The 13,941-nt window shown below is 32.2% G+C and overlaps 3 protein-coding genes across 5 annotated transcripts in view; 2 read left to right on the top strand and 1 right to left on the bottom strand.

The window, feature by feature from the left end:
• Positions 1-4,263, bottom strand: part of LOC119828251 (integral membrane protein GPR155) — a 13,807-nt gene extending 9,544 nt beyond the window's left edge. For both annotated transcript variants that reach the window (XM_038350355.1, XM_038350356.1), the window contains exons 1-7: positions 4,121-4,263; positions 3,638-3,741; positions 3,184-3,473; positions 2,764-3,065; positions 2,491-2,612; positions 1,899-2,064; positions 124-351 (exon numbers count right to left, since the gene is read on the bottom strand). In XM_038350355.1, coding sequence (XP_038206283.1) covers positions 124-351; positions 1,899-2,064; positions 2,491-2,612; positions 2,764-3,065; positions 3,184-3,473; positions 3,638-3,729 — 1,200 coding nt within the window. In that variant the 5' untranslated portion in view covers positions 3,730-3,741; positions 4,121-4,263. The remainder of the gene's footprint in view (positions 1-123; positions 352-1,898; positions 2,065-2,490; positions 2,613-2,763; positions 3,066-3,183; positions 3,474-3,637; positions 3,742-4,120) is intronic.
• Positions 4,264-5,154: 891 nt separating this feature from the next.
• Positions 5,155-12,154, top strand: LOC119840741 (DEAD-box ATP-dependent RNA helicase 20-like). 2 transcript variants are annotated; one of them, XM_038367462.1, is made up of 7 exons: positions 5,155-5,280; positions 5,363-5,466; positions 6,350-7,796; positions 7,886-8,114; positions 8,189-8,347; positions 8,434-8,913; positions 9,033-12,154. In XM_038367462.1, exons 2-7 carry the CDS (start codon positions 5,432-5,434, stop codon positions 9,161-9,163), a joined length of 2,481 nt encoding a protein of 826 aa, XP_038223390.1. In that variant the 5' UTR covers positions 5,155-5,280; positions 5,363-5,431; the 3' UTR covers positions 9,164-12,154. The 2 variants fall into 2 exon arrangements, with proteins under 2 accessions (XP_038223390.1, XP_038223391.1); XM_038367463.1 differs by having other exon boundaries at positions 5,161-5,280; positions 5,347-5,466.
• An 818-nt stretch (positions 12,155-12,972) lies between these two features.
• The window catches only part of LOC119828358 (3-phosphoinositide-dependent protein kinase 1-like), a 40,122-nt gene continuing 39,153 nt past the window's right edge, over positions 12,973-13,941 (top strand). Inside the window, exon 1 of the mRNA XM_038350487.1 lies at positions 12,973-13,209. The gene's annotated coding sequence lies outside the window, so the exon portion shown is untranslated. The remainder of the gene's footprint in view (positions 13,210-13,941) is intronic.

The following is a 13,941-nucleotide window of genomic DNA, read 5'->3' as shown; positions in this document are numbered from 1 at the left end:
CAGATTCGAAATTCAAATGTAATATTTTTTTATAATTAAGTGTAACAGTATTTATGGCCAGACTAAGTATATACAGATGTTTCTTTCGACAAAAACGGCTATACCGATTGTACAATAATTTACCTGTGTTAAATTTAAGCATAAGGTCAATCTATGTGGCATTCTCTTAAACTTCTTCGTAACAGTAAAAACAAGTAGCACCCATAATCCAGCAATCAGTGCAACGATAGATATATCGAAGCCAAATTGTTTAATTTGGTCCGCATAGTCATTGTTTATGGATATCATCTCAGCCGATAAGAAGGTTATTGGCGCTGATAAAAACGTACAAATAACCATTGATGATGCCATCTAAAATGAAGAATATTGTATAATTATGATTCTTTTTTTTTTACTTTGGGTTTTTAAAAATTGTTTTGAGAAAATTATGGTTAGGTTTACTAGTACTACTTAGTTTATAGTAATCGGCAGGATATTAGTTAACAAGAACTAATAAAAAGGTTCCTTTTCGGGCAAAATTATGTGAATTTGTTGAACAGATTTATACAATTAAGAAATCATTAGATTTACCGTGATAACCAAGTTTTTTGAGGTGGTGGAGTTGAGCTAGCTTCATAATGATATTGGACAAAAATCTCAATAATCAATAAAAGCAACGTATATAAGATATTATCGTTACAGTCGACCGAAGGTGCGACATCTAATCTCGTCTAATCTAACTATTTAATACATTTCGTAATATTAATTTCAAATACAGTTTTGAACAAGAAACTTTAAATCGAGACTAAGGTCAATAATAATGGCTTTATAAAAAATTCGTCAACAAAAGTAGAGGCCAAATGTTTTTCAGCTTTATATTAGACTTATTTTAAAATTTGAATAAACAAGGAGTTAAAACAATAGTAGGTATGTCGGTTGTACCTATTGCTAGTGGTATTAAAAATTTTCCAAATAATTTTGGACATAGGAAAAATATTGAATACTAATTAGATGGGCGGATGTAGATCATTAGCATCTAATTGAAAAACTGGTCAACCCAAGATAAGAGTTATATATGTGATCAAGGTTATTATTTATATTATAAAACAAGACACTCCTATATCTATAGTATAAAAATCTTGTGAAACTGCGTGCTGACATGTTAAACTAATTTATGGAATAATGTCGTTTTATGGTTTATGTGGACGAGTGGATGTTTTTGGCTTTATGGATAAAATTTTATACAGAACAAGGGTTATATATATGATATAAGCTACTTTTTATTTGCACATTATGTTTATTAAGGATTGCATTGTAATTATTTGGAATGGTTATGTTAAAGAAGGGTAATGATTATAGCAGGAGAGGTAATGATGTCAAATGTGAGTAACCTATTAGAATTTGGAGATAAGAATATAGCATGAAAGTAAGGTCCTGTGATTCGGTTTCAGCAAAGGTTAAGTCTCAGATATTTATTAATTGAAAAAAAAAAGAACCCTGCAGTTCAATATTGATATTTATCATCCTCCATCGGTTTATTGAATAAATAAACATTAATCCTACGATTTTCGTGTAGAGGTGACTATGCACAAATGGAAAAAAAATACTCAAACATGCCACAGTGAACAGTCTCAGAAGGGGGTGTTAAGCTATCCTTCTTAATGGAAGCCAACCAATTTCATATTGGAAGTGAAATAAGTTTTCTTCAAATACACAAGCAAGTCAATTCAGCTTGTGTTTGAGACATCATTAGTTACTTAAGCTAAAAATTCCTTATTGTAATCTTATTAAAAAAAATTGAATAGAAAGAAAAATTGTAATCATTCATATAATATACCACTTAACATTAATCAAATTGTTATTAATAGCAAACAGAAACAATGATTCATGCCTACAAATATATTATTAAATTAACTTACTAAATCAATTTCCAATTGGTACAAATTTGAGAAAACAAACACAGCTGGAGCAGTGGGTATGGTGCCATATAAAAATGCATAAGTTGCAAGTGATTGGGTATCACTTTCATTAGTGCCAGCTTGTAAACCACTGACACACTCCCGCATTACTACTGGTAGGATGATTCTGAAATATTTTACGAAAATTAATAGACAGTTCAAAAGTTCTTAGAAAGTACAGTTTAATATAGTCATTGATAATTTACCAGTACTTTACAATATGGCAGTAAATATAAATCTTTACCAATAAATAAAATTGCTCCGTTAGTAAAAAAAACTACTTTTTACTATATGTACCAATTACTTTTTACAATTTTTGTCTGTTTGATCTAATCTGTAGACTGACTGGTCTCGATTATGATAGAACTTTCCATGGCAGATAGCTGAATTGTAATAAAGAATAACGAGGATGAGGAATTGGGCTTCACTTTTCAAGATTCTCATGGAAACATCGAGGTTTAAGAGAAACATATTTACATGAGTGAAATCAGTGGACGCAGCAAGTTCCACATGCATATTTTTTTATTACATTAATTTTAGTTGTGGTACTTACAACTTAACCATGATTAAAACGCAAGGAAGAACAAGTGCTGCTCCCTTTAACCTTGTAATTTGACCAACCATTCGTAACCCTAACAAGAAAAGTGCAGCTGCTGAGAAAGATTGTCCAAAAACCTAAAAAATTAAATTATTTATTTCAATTCTTCTTAATACATTTACTATTCAATTTACTTAATAAAAATTGTGACAAATAATATGAATGGTGGTGGTTTTATCAAAAACCAACATGATATTTAAAAATAATTAAGAAATAAATCAAACTCACATCCAATAACCCTTCAATATAGATGGACAACTTATGTTTAAAAACAATGTTTCCCACTATACCCAAAACAGTCATCACCAATACTGGATTAAACACAATGCCTTTAAATATTTGTAACAACATCTTTGGTTTACTTATTTCTTTTCGCTGTGCAGCATCTGGGGCTGATCTCTCAATTTCTCTTTGTTTATTAATTTCCATCAATACAAAAGCAACAGGATTTAATATGGCCAGAGATATGGGAGCCATTAAATACAAATAAAGAGAATACTCAGGATGTGTTTTTTCATATATAGCATTAACTGAAAAACAATTTAAAATTATATAATTAGCATAATCATTCTTAAAGAAATTAATGCTTGACAAATAATGATAATCTTGAATATTAAAATACACTGTATCTTTTTGATGCATACTCACTTATAGGATAACCCAAAGCAAAATCATTACTTTGTGTGCAGAAAATAGCGAAAATACCAGCCTGTCCTAAATGTGCAGGCTTAGACACTAAAATTGTAACTATCATCACACCAAAGAAGACAATGCCCTTTGCCAATAATATTGCTATTAGAAATGTCCAATTCACTGTGCTGAAATCTAAACGTGCTAATGACAAAAATATTAATGATGGAAGAGCAAATGTTCCCACAAATGTTGCAATCCCTTTTGATTCTGCTTTCGAGACTAAATTTAGTCTTCCTGCCACATACCTGCATAAAAAATATATACTGATATTTAATAAAATTCTTTTAAAAAAATGTAGTTGTTTCTTAACAAGCCATTTTATCTTTTTAAGTCACCAAGGGACCAAAGATAGATTGATTAAAGAATTTATAAGTTTAATATATCTAAGAAACACTTAGGGTTTACATACCCACATATGATAATTGTAAAACACTGAAATAGAGCTGGATATAAATAATCAGTTACTGAATCCATTAGTACCGGTGGAGTCACTGAGTCCATGTTACTGTTTTGCTGTTAAAAAAAATTACATATTTTCATTATATATTTCAATCGAGAAGGAATACAAATACGTTTTCATATTCCGAAATTGAGTTCAATCGATGATTTTAAAGATTAAAATACTGTGTATATGTCAACAAAATATCTCCATTTAAATAAAATTTAATAAATTTCAAAAACATCTATATTATTGTTTTTACTTATCGTGCATTAGAACTGGTAGAAGTTATCACATAAATAAACATAGTATTTAAAATTTTCCGTATACACACCATAGCCTTCAAGAATATAAAAAAAACCTAATTAATAACTATCAAACTTAATAAATAATTTCGCACTTGGCAGGTACAATAGAAATAATTTATTCATTAAAAAATATGCACATTCTTACCTGTTGTTGAATGCGTTTTAAAAAATTCGACGGTAGTTGTATTTAGTATTTAGCGACACAAAATCAATAATTCTATTTCATAATGAAAGAATCATATAAATATAAACATGTACAGCGAACCATGTAGGTAGTAGGTACTTAAAGTTCACTCATAATGATTTTGGATTGAAATTTTTGACATTGACATTTTTTACTTTTTTTTTCAATTATTTATGTTAATAAGTCGTAATAATTTGCCAGTCTCAAGTTCAAAAGGTACGGAAACATATTATTAAAGATTTAAGGTCGCGTATCAGAGAAGCAGAATTTATTTATATAATATACCCCTATCCACTATTAAATAACGCCAATAATTTGTTAATACGAATTTTAGTAAGATGGTAAGTAGTTTTTTTAGCATACTTCGGCACGATTGGGCCAGCTCGCACCAGGGAAGCCGCACTACCACAGAAAACCGCCGTGAAATAGTAGCATACTGCTTTTTTTTGGCACGATGAGTGGGAAAATCGGAGGCCTGTTGCAGTTGTGGGCAGCGCATGTTCATGGGCGGTGGTGATCGCTTACCATCAGGTGAACCACCACCACCAGGCCCACTTATGGCTTAAAAAAGTAGTACAAACGTGTCCAAATCGATTACGAATGAACAAAATTGTTATTAATTTATCTCCCTTGATTTTTTACTAAACTAATGTTTTATTGAATTCCGTAATGAAAACGATTCCTGTTTAGCATTACGCTACTTTCCCATTTTATAAGCGTATTATACTTAGACTGATAATTTGACACCAACTGAAAGTTATTAGTTACTTTATTAGTTTGTCGGCATAAATAAATCCCACAAAACTAATGGGCGATGGATCTTCCAGTGGCAGAAACTTAAAGGTATTTTTCACGAAAATATTATACCATCTTAAAAATAAATATGAAAAGACACTTCACAGCTAACTAGACTAGATTAAAAAACTAGTTTACTTGCTTATTGTGATACATTTGAAACCATATAATTTTTATAGTAGCAACACTAATATCTGTTTCCGCGTTTCTCTTTCCGGTGAAGGTCCGCCATATTTTCATTATCGAGTTGTTCGTTCGCCGGGTCTGTAAGGTGGATTCTGGTGAATGACAAATTTATTAAATTTCTAAATTCTCTCATTTGAGAGGTAAGTTAAGCTTTCATTTTGAGTAAATATTATCATTTTAGATATTATTTCGTTATAGTATTATAGTTTGAGTGTATTTCAGATACTTTTCATCCAACACCACCACGTATAAAACATCTTTCCAGAGGTCTTCGAAAGCTTCAAAAGCAAAATGCAGTACAACAGCTTTCATAATCAACATCCAATGTAAGTTGGTTTGACTTATATTATTTATTGTTTAATAACTTAAAAAGTAAGAGCTTCACAAGTTCGATTAGGTTGAGGCAGCGGCCATTTTGTGAAATGCAGTTTGTCCAGCTGATAATGGAGGATAGAAAAATGTTACCCATTACGTTACATTCAAGCTTGAATTAGTATTAGAAATCATCGTTATATTGTTTGTAATAATATTCTTTTAGATCATTATATAGTTTCTAGAAAATTAAATTGGTTCTTTTTTTATACGTGTGGGTCTTATTTAGCATGCGCGATATTATTGACCTTCATACGCTTCGATTGCTATATATCCAGTGCTATATCGAGTTCACTTATACGATACGAACAGCAAATGACAACTCTTTACTTTTTTAACGTATCACTATTCAGTTATACGATTAACATCTAATTTAATTGTAGTTATATTGCGAAATAACTTATTCTAACTGATGATTTAAAGAATTTTGTGCATCTATATTGTATGTAGCTGTGTACTTCTGTGTGCAATTTTTTCCAATGTAAGAATATTAATATTATTGAAGAATATATTGATTGAAGAATTACTGACATTAGATTGAAACAAAAAAAATAATTTAACATCATGGATGAATGCCTAAAATAAATACCATTGTATAATTTGAAAAAGCATGCCTTAGTATTGTCTGTGGGGTTTCAAGGTATTTTTTAATTTTCCACGAACACCACCACCATTAATATATTTGATAGCTTTCTTATTCTTGCATATTTCATTAAAAAATAAAGCCATATGTACAAGAAACTCACTCCAAATCAGTAGATTTTGAATGGAGATGGAATAATAAACAGAGCTATTAGTCATCATATTACAAAACACTTTTTAAAAATTGCATTTCAGTTTCAGACCTCGCTTAGACCGGAATGAACAATTCGGTAAGATACCTTTTTTCAATGACTTTGGGGGCCCTAAGAACTTTGCCCCCAGAAATATGGGCAATAAAAATTTTAGACCCAGAAATGATTATAATGGTATAAGGCCAGAATTTAATGGTCACAAAAATGATAATGGTAATCAGAATGATTTTGGAGGTCCAAAAGAATATAGACCCAGGTATAATTATAACAACAATCAGATGCAAAAGAAAAATGAGTATGAGGGTGATAAAGCATCTGGCAGCAATATGCAGTTCTATAACTCTAAAAATGATTTTGGTGGTCCTAAGCAGTCTGGATTCCAGAAAAATGGATTTGCTCCCAAAAGTTACAATAATCCAAATGGATCTCCAACTAATGCCCAACAACAACAGTATATTCAAAAGAAAGTTTTTAATTCCAACAATGGACAAAATCAAGACTTCAATGATCGTAAATTACAAAGTAGAAAAGCCAAACATCCTGGTGATGGATTAGTTAAACCTGTATGGGACATGGGACAACTTGAAACAATTCAAAAGAACTTCTACAAACCACATGCTAATGTTGAAGCCCGTACTGAGGAAGAGGTCCAAAGATACAGAGCTGCTAAGGAAATTACTGTGAGTGGTAATAATGTGCCAAGACCAAATCAGATGTTTGATGAAGGCAATTTCCCAGACCATGTTTTGAACACTATCAAAGAACAAGGTTGGGAAGAACCTACTGGTATCCAAGCACAAGGATGGCCTATTGCTCTGTCTGGTCGTGATATGGTTGGTATTGCATCCACTGGATCTGGAAAGACACTAGCGTACATGCTTCCTGCAGCAGTTCATATTGTACATCAACAGAGGATACAGCGAGGTGATGGTCCTATTGCTCTCATTCTGGCACCTACTCGGGAGTTAGCTCAGCAAATTCAATCAATAGCCCAAGCTTACAGTGCTCGTGGATGCATTAGAAACACTTGTCTCTTTGGTGGTTCTCCCAAGGGGCCCCAGGCTCGAGATTTAGAAAGAGGAGTTGAGATTGTTATTGCTACACCAGGACGTCTGATTGATTTCTTGGAAAGGGGCACTACAAACTTGCGCCGGTGCACTTATTTGGTCCTTGATGAAGCTGATAGGATGTTAGACATGGGTTTTGAACCTCAAATCCGTAAAATCATTGAGCAAATCCGCCCTGATCGTCAGGTACTGATGTGGTCTGCTACCTGGCCGAAAGAGATTCAAGCTTTGGCTGAAGATTTCTTAACTGATTACATTAAAGTCAACATTGGATCTCTTAACCTGTCTGCAAACAACAACATCAAGCAAATTATTGAAGTATGTGAAGAGCATGAGAAGGAGGTGAAACTCAGTAACCTATTGAAAGAGATTGCATCTGAAAAAGATAATAAAGTAATTGTATTTGTAGAGACTAAAAAGAAGGTGAGTTATATTGTTTTTAAATTTGCATGAGGTTTGTTCTAACCAAGGTAACCATGTAAAGAAAATACTAATTGTGAATTATGTTTTAGGTTGATGATATTGCGCGTGCCGTGCGTCGTAACGGGCATAAAGCTTTGGCCATCCATGGAGACAAATCACAACCAGAGCGAGATGCAGTTCTCACAGAATTTCGTAATGGATCTACAACCATACTTATTGCCACTGATGTCGCTGCGCGTGGATTGGATGTGGAAGATGTGAAATTTGTGGTCAATTTTGATTACCCTAATTCTTCTGAAGATTATATTCATAGAATTGGTAAAATATCTTTTCAATAAAAAATAATTTTAATGTTGTATGCCTTTTGTACTTAAATTTGTTTTTTGCAACAGGTCGTACTGGACGTTGCCAGCAGTCTGGTACAGCTTACACCTACTTCACCAGTGGAGATGCCCGTCAAGCCCGTGCTCTGGTCGGTGTGCTGCGTGAAACTGGACAAAATCCACCAGCAAAGTTGAGCGAAATGGCAAGAACCAACAACAATAGTTCTGGTAAGAATTAGTTACAAGGATTATTTAATTTCATAGAAGAAAATTTTATATTTCCATCAATTTATTAATACCATTATACATAACAGGTCGCAACCGTTGGCAACAACGCAAAGAAAACAACAGTGGATCCAGCTCTCCACGCCAAAAGAGCAACCAATGGAATAACAAGATGGCTAATGGATCCAGTGATGATGGACAAAATACTTTCCAGGCACAGAACTTTACACAACAACCACCACGCTTTACAAACCAGAACCAAAACAATCAAGGCTATAGACAAAATAATTACCAGAAACCAGTACCATTCCCAAGTCCTAATGTTTTTGATTCTATGGGCACTTACCAAGGGGGTTACAACAATGGTTATCAGAATGCATATAATAACCAAAATGGCTATGGTCAACGGCCCTATAATAACACCCGTAACAATGGGCAGCAGTATCGTAATAATAATAACAGTGGCAACAAGTCCAGTGGATCGGGCTCCTCATATGGATCACCACCACCTCACTTTGCTACCCCTGCTCACTATCCACAAATGCATCCACATCATCAGGAAATGCTTGGTATGTTGTATATTTTTATAAAAGTAATTTTTTATTCTTTTTATTTCGTTTACATTTCAAACACTTCTTTATAGACTGTAATGTATAAATAATTTGTACTTGTGCTTATTTTTTTATAGGAGGCAAGTTCTATGGCGGTGGTGTCGGTGGAGGAGGCCCCTGCGGCTACCAAGCTACTGTCGGCGCCGGAGTGCCCTACCCACACCTACCCCCAGGCCCTCTGCTATATGCTGCACCCGTTCAGCAATAAACATCTACTACAGTCCTATGGGTTTGCCAGAAAATATATATTTTAAATTAGTTTACATGAAATTCCATGTTTATAAAGAAAAGTTTTTATTTAGTTTTGTAATAATTTAAATCAAAGATGAGTTATTTTTACATTGTGTTAGAGATAAAAGGTTCTGGCAATCCTCAATTTAATTATAGGTTGCACACTTTCTTTTTTTATCATATCATATATTTTTCATGATAGTTGGGTGTCTCAATATTGAATACTGTTAAAACTTGATTGATTTGTACTTAGTTATAACAGTTTAGATTTCATATTTGGGAGGTGTTTTTTATTATCATTTAATATTAATTAACAATGTTTAGATCTGATTGAAAGCTTGCAATTCACATTTATTTGTATGGCTTGTTTTAATTTGACAAAAACGATGATTGTTGTTTTGAGAGAGACAATTTCATACATGGATATTGTAAACTAAATGTTTTTGTGAATTATCTTTCAGATCGATTTCAATTACTAAATATATAATAAGTGTGTTAGTATTAGGGATAATTTTTTGTTAGTCACATCATGGAAATGTTTGAAAATATGCATATTTGACATATTCAAATCTAATTAAAATTGCTGATAAATTAGATGTCATGTTTTAAATATAACTTTTCAATTGAGAAAAATTTAGGCCAGCAACTATGCTATGTGACTAACAAGAGATGGTCCACATAATTATGGTGGATTAAATGAGCAGTATGTCATTACCACCTTTAGATTTTAACAATCACTATTTGTTAGAGTAGTCGGTGTTGGTACCCTCTTATGTATCCCTGGGTGCCTTTCGTTTTAAATGTCTGTATGATGTACGAAATGCACGAAACATATAGAAGATGTGTGAAATTCTAGGGAAGGTTTTCAAATGCTGATATAGTATCTGAATATTTTATAAAAATTATTACTTTATTGTTAATGATGATCTTATCCAGTGAAAATGAGGGACAACTTAGTATAAGAAAATTTAAATGCTTTTGATACAACTCAGACCATCTGTATTGCCAGATAAAGACATATATTTTCTTTTGTAATATAATGTGATATTGCTCACATTATGAGTCAACATTATTTTTTACGAAAATTAGATCTTATATTGAGTATTATGCCTAGAAGTATGAGTCTATGAAGACAGCATAGACATTAGGGTTTTGAATTTTAAATTCCTCCTATGATGTTCAACAAAGTTAGAAATGTAAATACATGCATTTAACTTAGGAAGATTAATATTTTGATCTTTAATACGAATAATCGAACAACGGTTCCAATTCGTTTCTTAGACACATAAGTGATTTCGTCAGATTTGTTTTTCGATTATTTTTGTAATTGTATTTCACATATTATGTCTAGTAGCTATTTACTGGAGTTTCTTTGTACGTAAAGGGGTTCTAAGGGCTAAGGAAAGTGGTCAATTGGTACAAAATAAAGCAGGTAGTTATTGTGAATTGTTCTAGAAGCCCATTACTGTCCAAAGAGGTAAAAATCTGTGATATTTCATTACTGTATCCTATAAACCTATCATTTCGTTCGTCAATTGTTAATACATAAGAACACTTCCACATGGAGTGTTTTACTATACAAAAAATATATTTTTTGACTATTTGAGCGAATTTCATGAAGAATGTTTGTGACTACAAAGCTTTCAAGTCATTCACAGATGTATTATATGATAGGTGTAAGGTTTAATATTTTATTGTTATTCAGTTTAGTTTCACGTTTTATCTTGAGGTGACAAAATTGTACCAGTTCAAAAGGGACGTAATAGTTATTATCTCGAAATCCCATTCTAGACTGCATCTCGGATGATGGATGATGTATGTTTATGACGCGCGGGTAAAAACTTGTATGGGGGTGAACAATACGTGGGTCTCGTATAATACATGTCAGATACGAGGTTTAATTTTTATGTACATTATAAGAGAAAGACTGCAATGATAGAGTATAATTATGCATATTTTCATCTAAAAGATGATTCTTCTAGCCTGTACTGTCGTTAGTTTTGTGAAAGTTGTTATACAAAGATAATTTATTCGAAGTAGGACGGCCGGGCTAGAGTAGATAGTTGCGTATAATATCGGCAAGCGTGTCATGTCGAGTATGGTCACGGATTTGCAGGGGAGCTCCTGTATTTAATATGTACAAAGTACTGTACCCACCTCTACTAAACAACTGTGATAATAACACTAAGTAGCTTAACAGGCAATTTATATACTAGTTACGTCCAAGAGAAGGAATGACATCATATCTGACATATTGTATTGTGATAATAAATAATAAATATCAAGGCGCGTTTAATAAACACTTTCGTCGCGTTGATTAAACTTTTCTCTAAACAAGACTGATTATGATTATTTCTATTTGAATATTTTATACTCGTTCCACTTTTGACTGAATGAATTAAGATGTCTGTATTTATATTGGTAGTTTCCTCGTGCTGTGTGTTTTTTTCCAAAATTTATTATTCACTATGTTGGATATGTGTCAAAACGTCTTTCTAAGCAGTCACCGACTTGAATTTGTAGGTATTTCTTTTCATAAGTGAATCCCACTTTTTTTGTTGTGATGTTGTTGACAAATTTGTGGCAGCGACAAACTGAGGTTATGAAAAGGTTTTATTATTTGTTGTTTAATTGCAAAATTTTATTTATTCAACCAGATTTTCTCATAGGCATATTGTAAAGTTCATGCTAAACTATACAAAATATTTAAGAATTTATTTTCCAAATTACGGTTTGTCAAAAATATTAATAGATTTTTAAGTATGTGGCAATGCAGATCTTCATAAATATTATTCCTTATAAAAGTACATAGTTTGTATCTATTCAAACTTGTTTGTATGTATGTAAAAATGGAGAGAGGCTCCGTATAAAACTGTCCCAAAGGGAGGTCTTCTGAATGTTTCTAAGAAGTGCATTTCTTCTATGTAATACAGTATTAAAATTCCGATTAATAAATTGATGTATTAAATTTAGTCTTTTTATTTCTAAATGTTCCTCATTTACCAATAAGTACGTAGATCAACGCTAAGGCAAGGAGTGTACCTATGTACATACCTGACTAATTGTATTGGTTCTATGTCCATATGACATCAATACCACCGCGCAGGCGCTCAAGTGTAGGAGTGCCGGGCATGAAATATTTTTCAATAGGACGAAATACCCATGTGGTCAGTGCGTCCACGGTTCAACCATGTTAATAACGTGGCTATTTAATTATGATATATTAAATATTTATGTCAGAACATTCTGAGAGGTAAATTAAGTTAAATTGACTTACATGATTTTGCATTTAATTGACATGTGAATCGATTGGTATTTAGTGACACAAGTTAAAGCTCTCATGTACCTAAAATAATAATTTATACTGTTCGCCAGGAGAACAAATTCTTATCTATTGTTGTGTGGAAATCTCGAAATATTTATGTTTTTAAGAACCATCTGGATTTTTTTCATTTGTAATTCATTGTACCTTCTTATTCGCACAGATGAAGTAACGATATTTTCTAAGTAATCTAAGCAATTCATAGATGGCGTTGAAAAACATTATATTATACGTTCATTCAGGATCTTAAATAATGTTTATTCTTCATTACATCAATAATTAAACATTTAATTTGACTGCATAATCTTTTTCGAAATCATTTGCTAAAAAGAAGTTTGCGATAAAAGGCATCATTAATTATAAATATATTAAATTACGTTGTAAACTAATGTGATAAGGAAAGAACTAGATGGCGCTGTGTAAACTGAATCGTACCGTAATGGTGCTTTGTTTTTTTGACGTTTAGGTCTATGACTTGTGTCTGTCTGATAAAATGATAATACTTTTTTTGAAAAATGATTAGTTCGTATGTTATTAAATTTTGTTTTTGTTTTCGAAGAGTTTTGTGATATTGTTGACGAGGTGAAAGTGACATAAATTGTTCAATTATTCTTTGTTATAAGTCTTTTTATACGTGGTGTGTGAAGAATTTGGCAACAAACGAATTAACGAGGTCAATTTAAAGAACGGAAACTGAAATGGTATGTTAGAATTTGAAATTATCGTTCCTCTACAAAGCGGTGGAAATTTCCATACATGTTTAATATCTTTTATTTAAGGACTATTTAACATTATCCTAGTACATACACATAACCAAACTTTCACTGAATACGAGTATACCAGACGGCCTTGAATCTAATCTTGTCAAGTCAATGTCGTTCAATTATCAAAATAGATATTATCAAATACCAAAAGTTTTAAGTTTTTAAATATTGAAAAGATTATTGTATTTCGAATATGCAACAAAAGGAAAAGCACGAAACTAAGGCGTTATTTTTACAACCACTTATCATCGATCAGATTATAACCCCATCGAATTATATAGTTCTTAAAAATAAAATAATAAAAAAAAAAACCAGATAAAACCTCTTCCTTTTGTGAAGTGTCCGGTGACGAAGATTGCGTTTTGAACATTCAATGTTACCCACTCATTCAATGTTATAGGGTACCTAGGTGGGTGTCTAGTTAAAATCGGTGATACATTTACTTTCTTTATTTTTTTTTTTTATTTTCTTATCTTTCGTGGTGCTGATGACCAAGTGGCAGCGATTCCACCCAAGTGGTAATAAGTTGTTGATATGAATTCTGTATTTTTCGTGGTATTTTAGTTGTCCTAACTTTGCTTAGCTGTCCTTAAAAAAATCGTTTCATGTTATGATAAGAGCGTTTCAAACCTCGGTCTCAGATTAAGAACTTAATAGATACCCTCGCTA

The sequence above is a fragment of the Zerene cesonia genome, chromosome 7 (genome assembly GCF_012273895.1).
Source record: "Zerene cesonia ecotype Mississippi chromosome 7, Zerene_cesonia_1.1, whole genome shotgun sequence".
NCBI lineage: Eukaryota > Metazoa > Arthropoda > Insecta > Lepidoptera > Pieridae > Zerene > Zerene cesonia.
The sequence above is the reverse complement of the archived record's forward strand: the minus strand, read 5'-3'. Positions and strand labels throughout refer to the sequence as shown.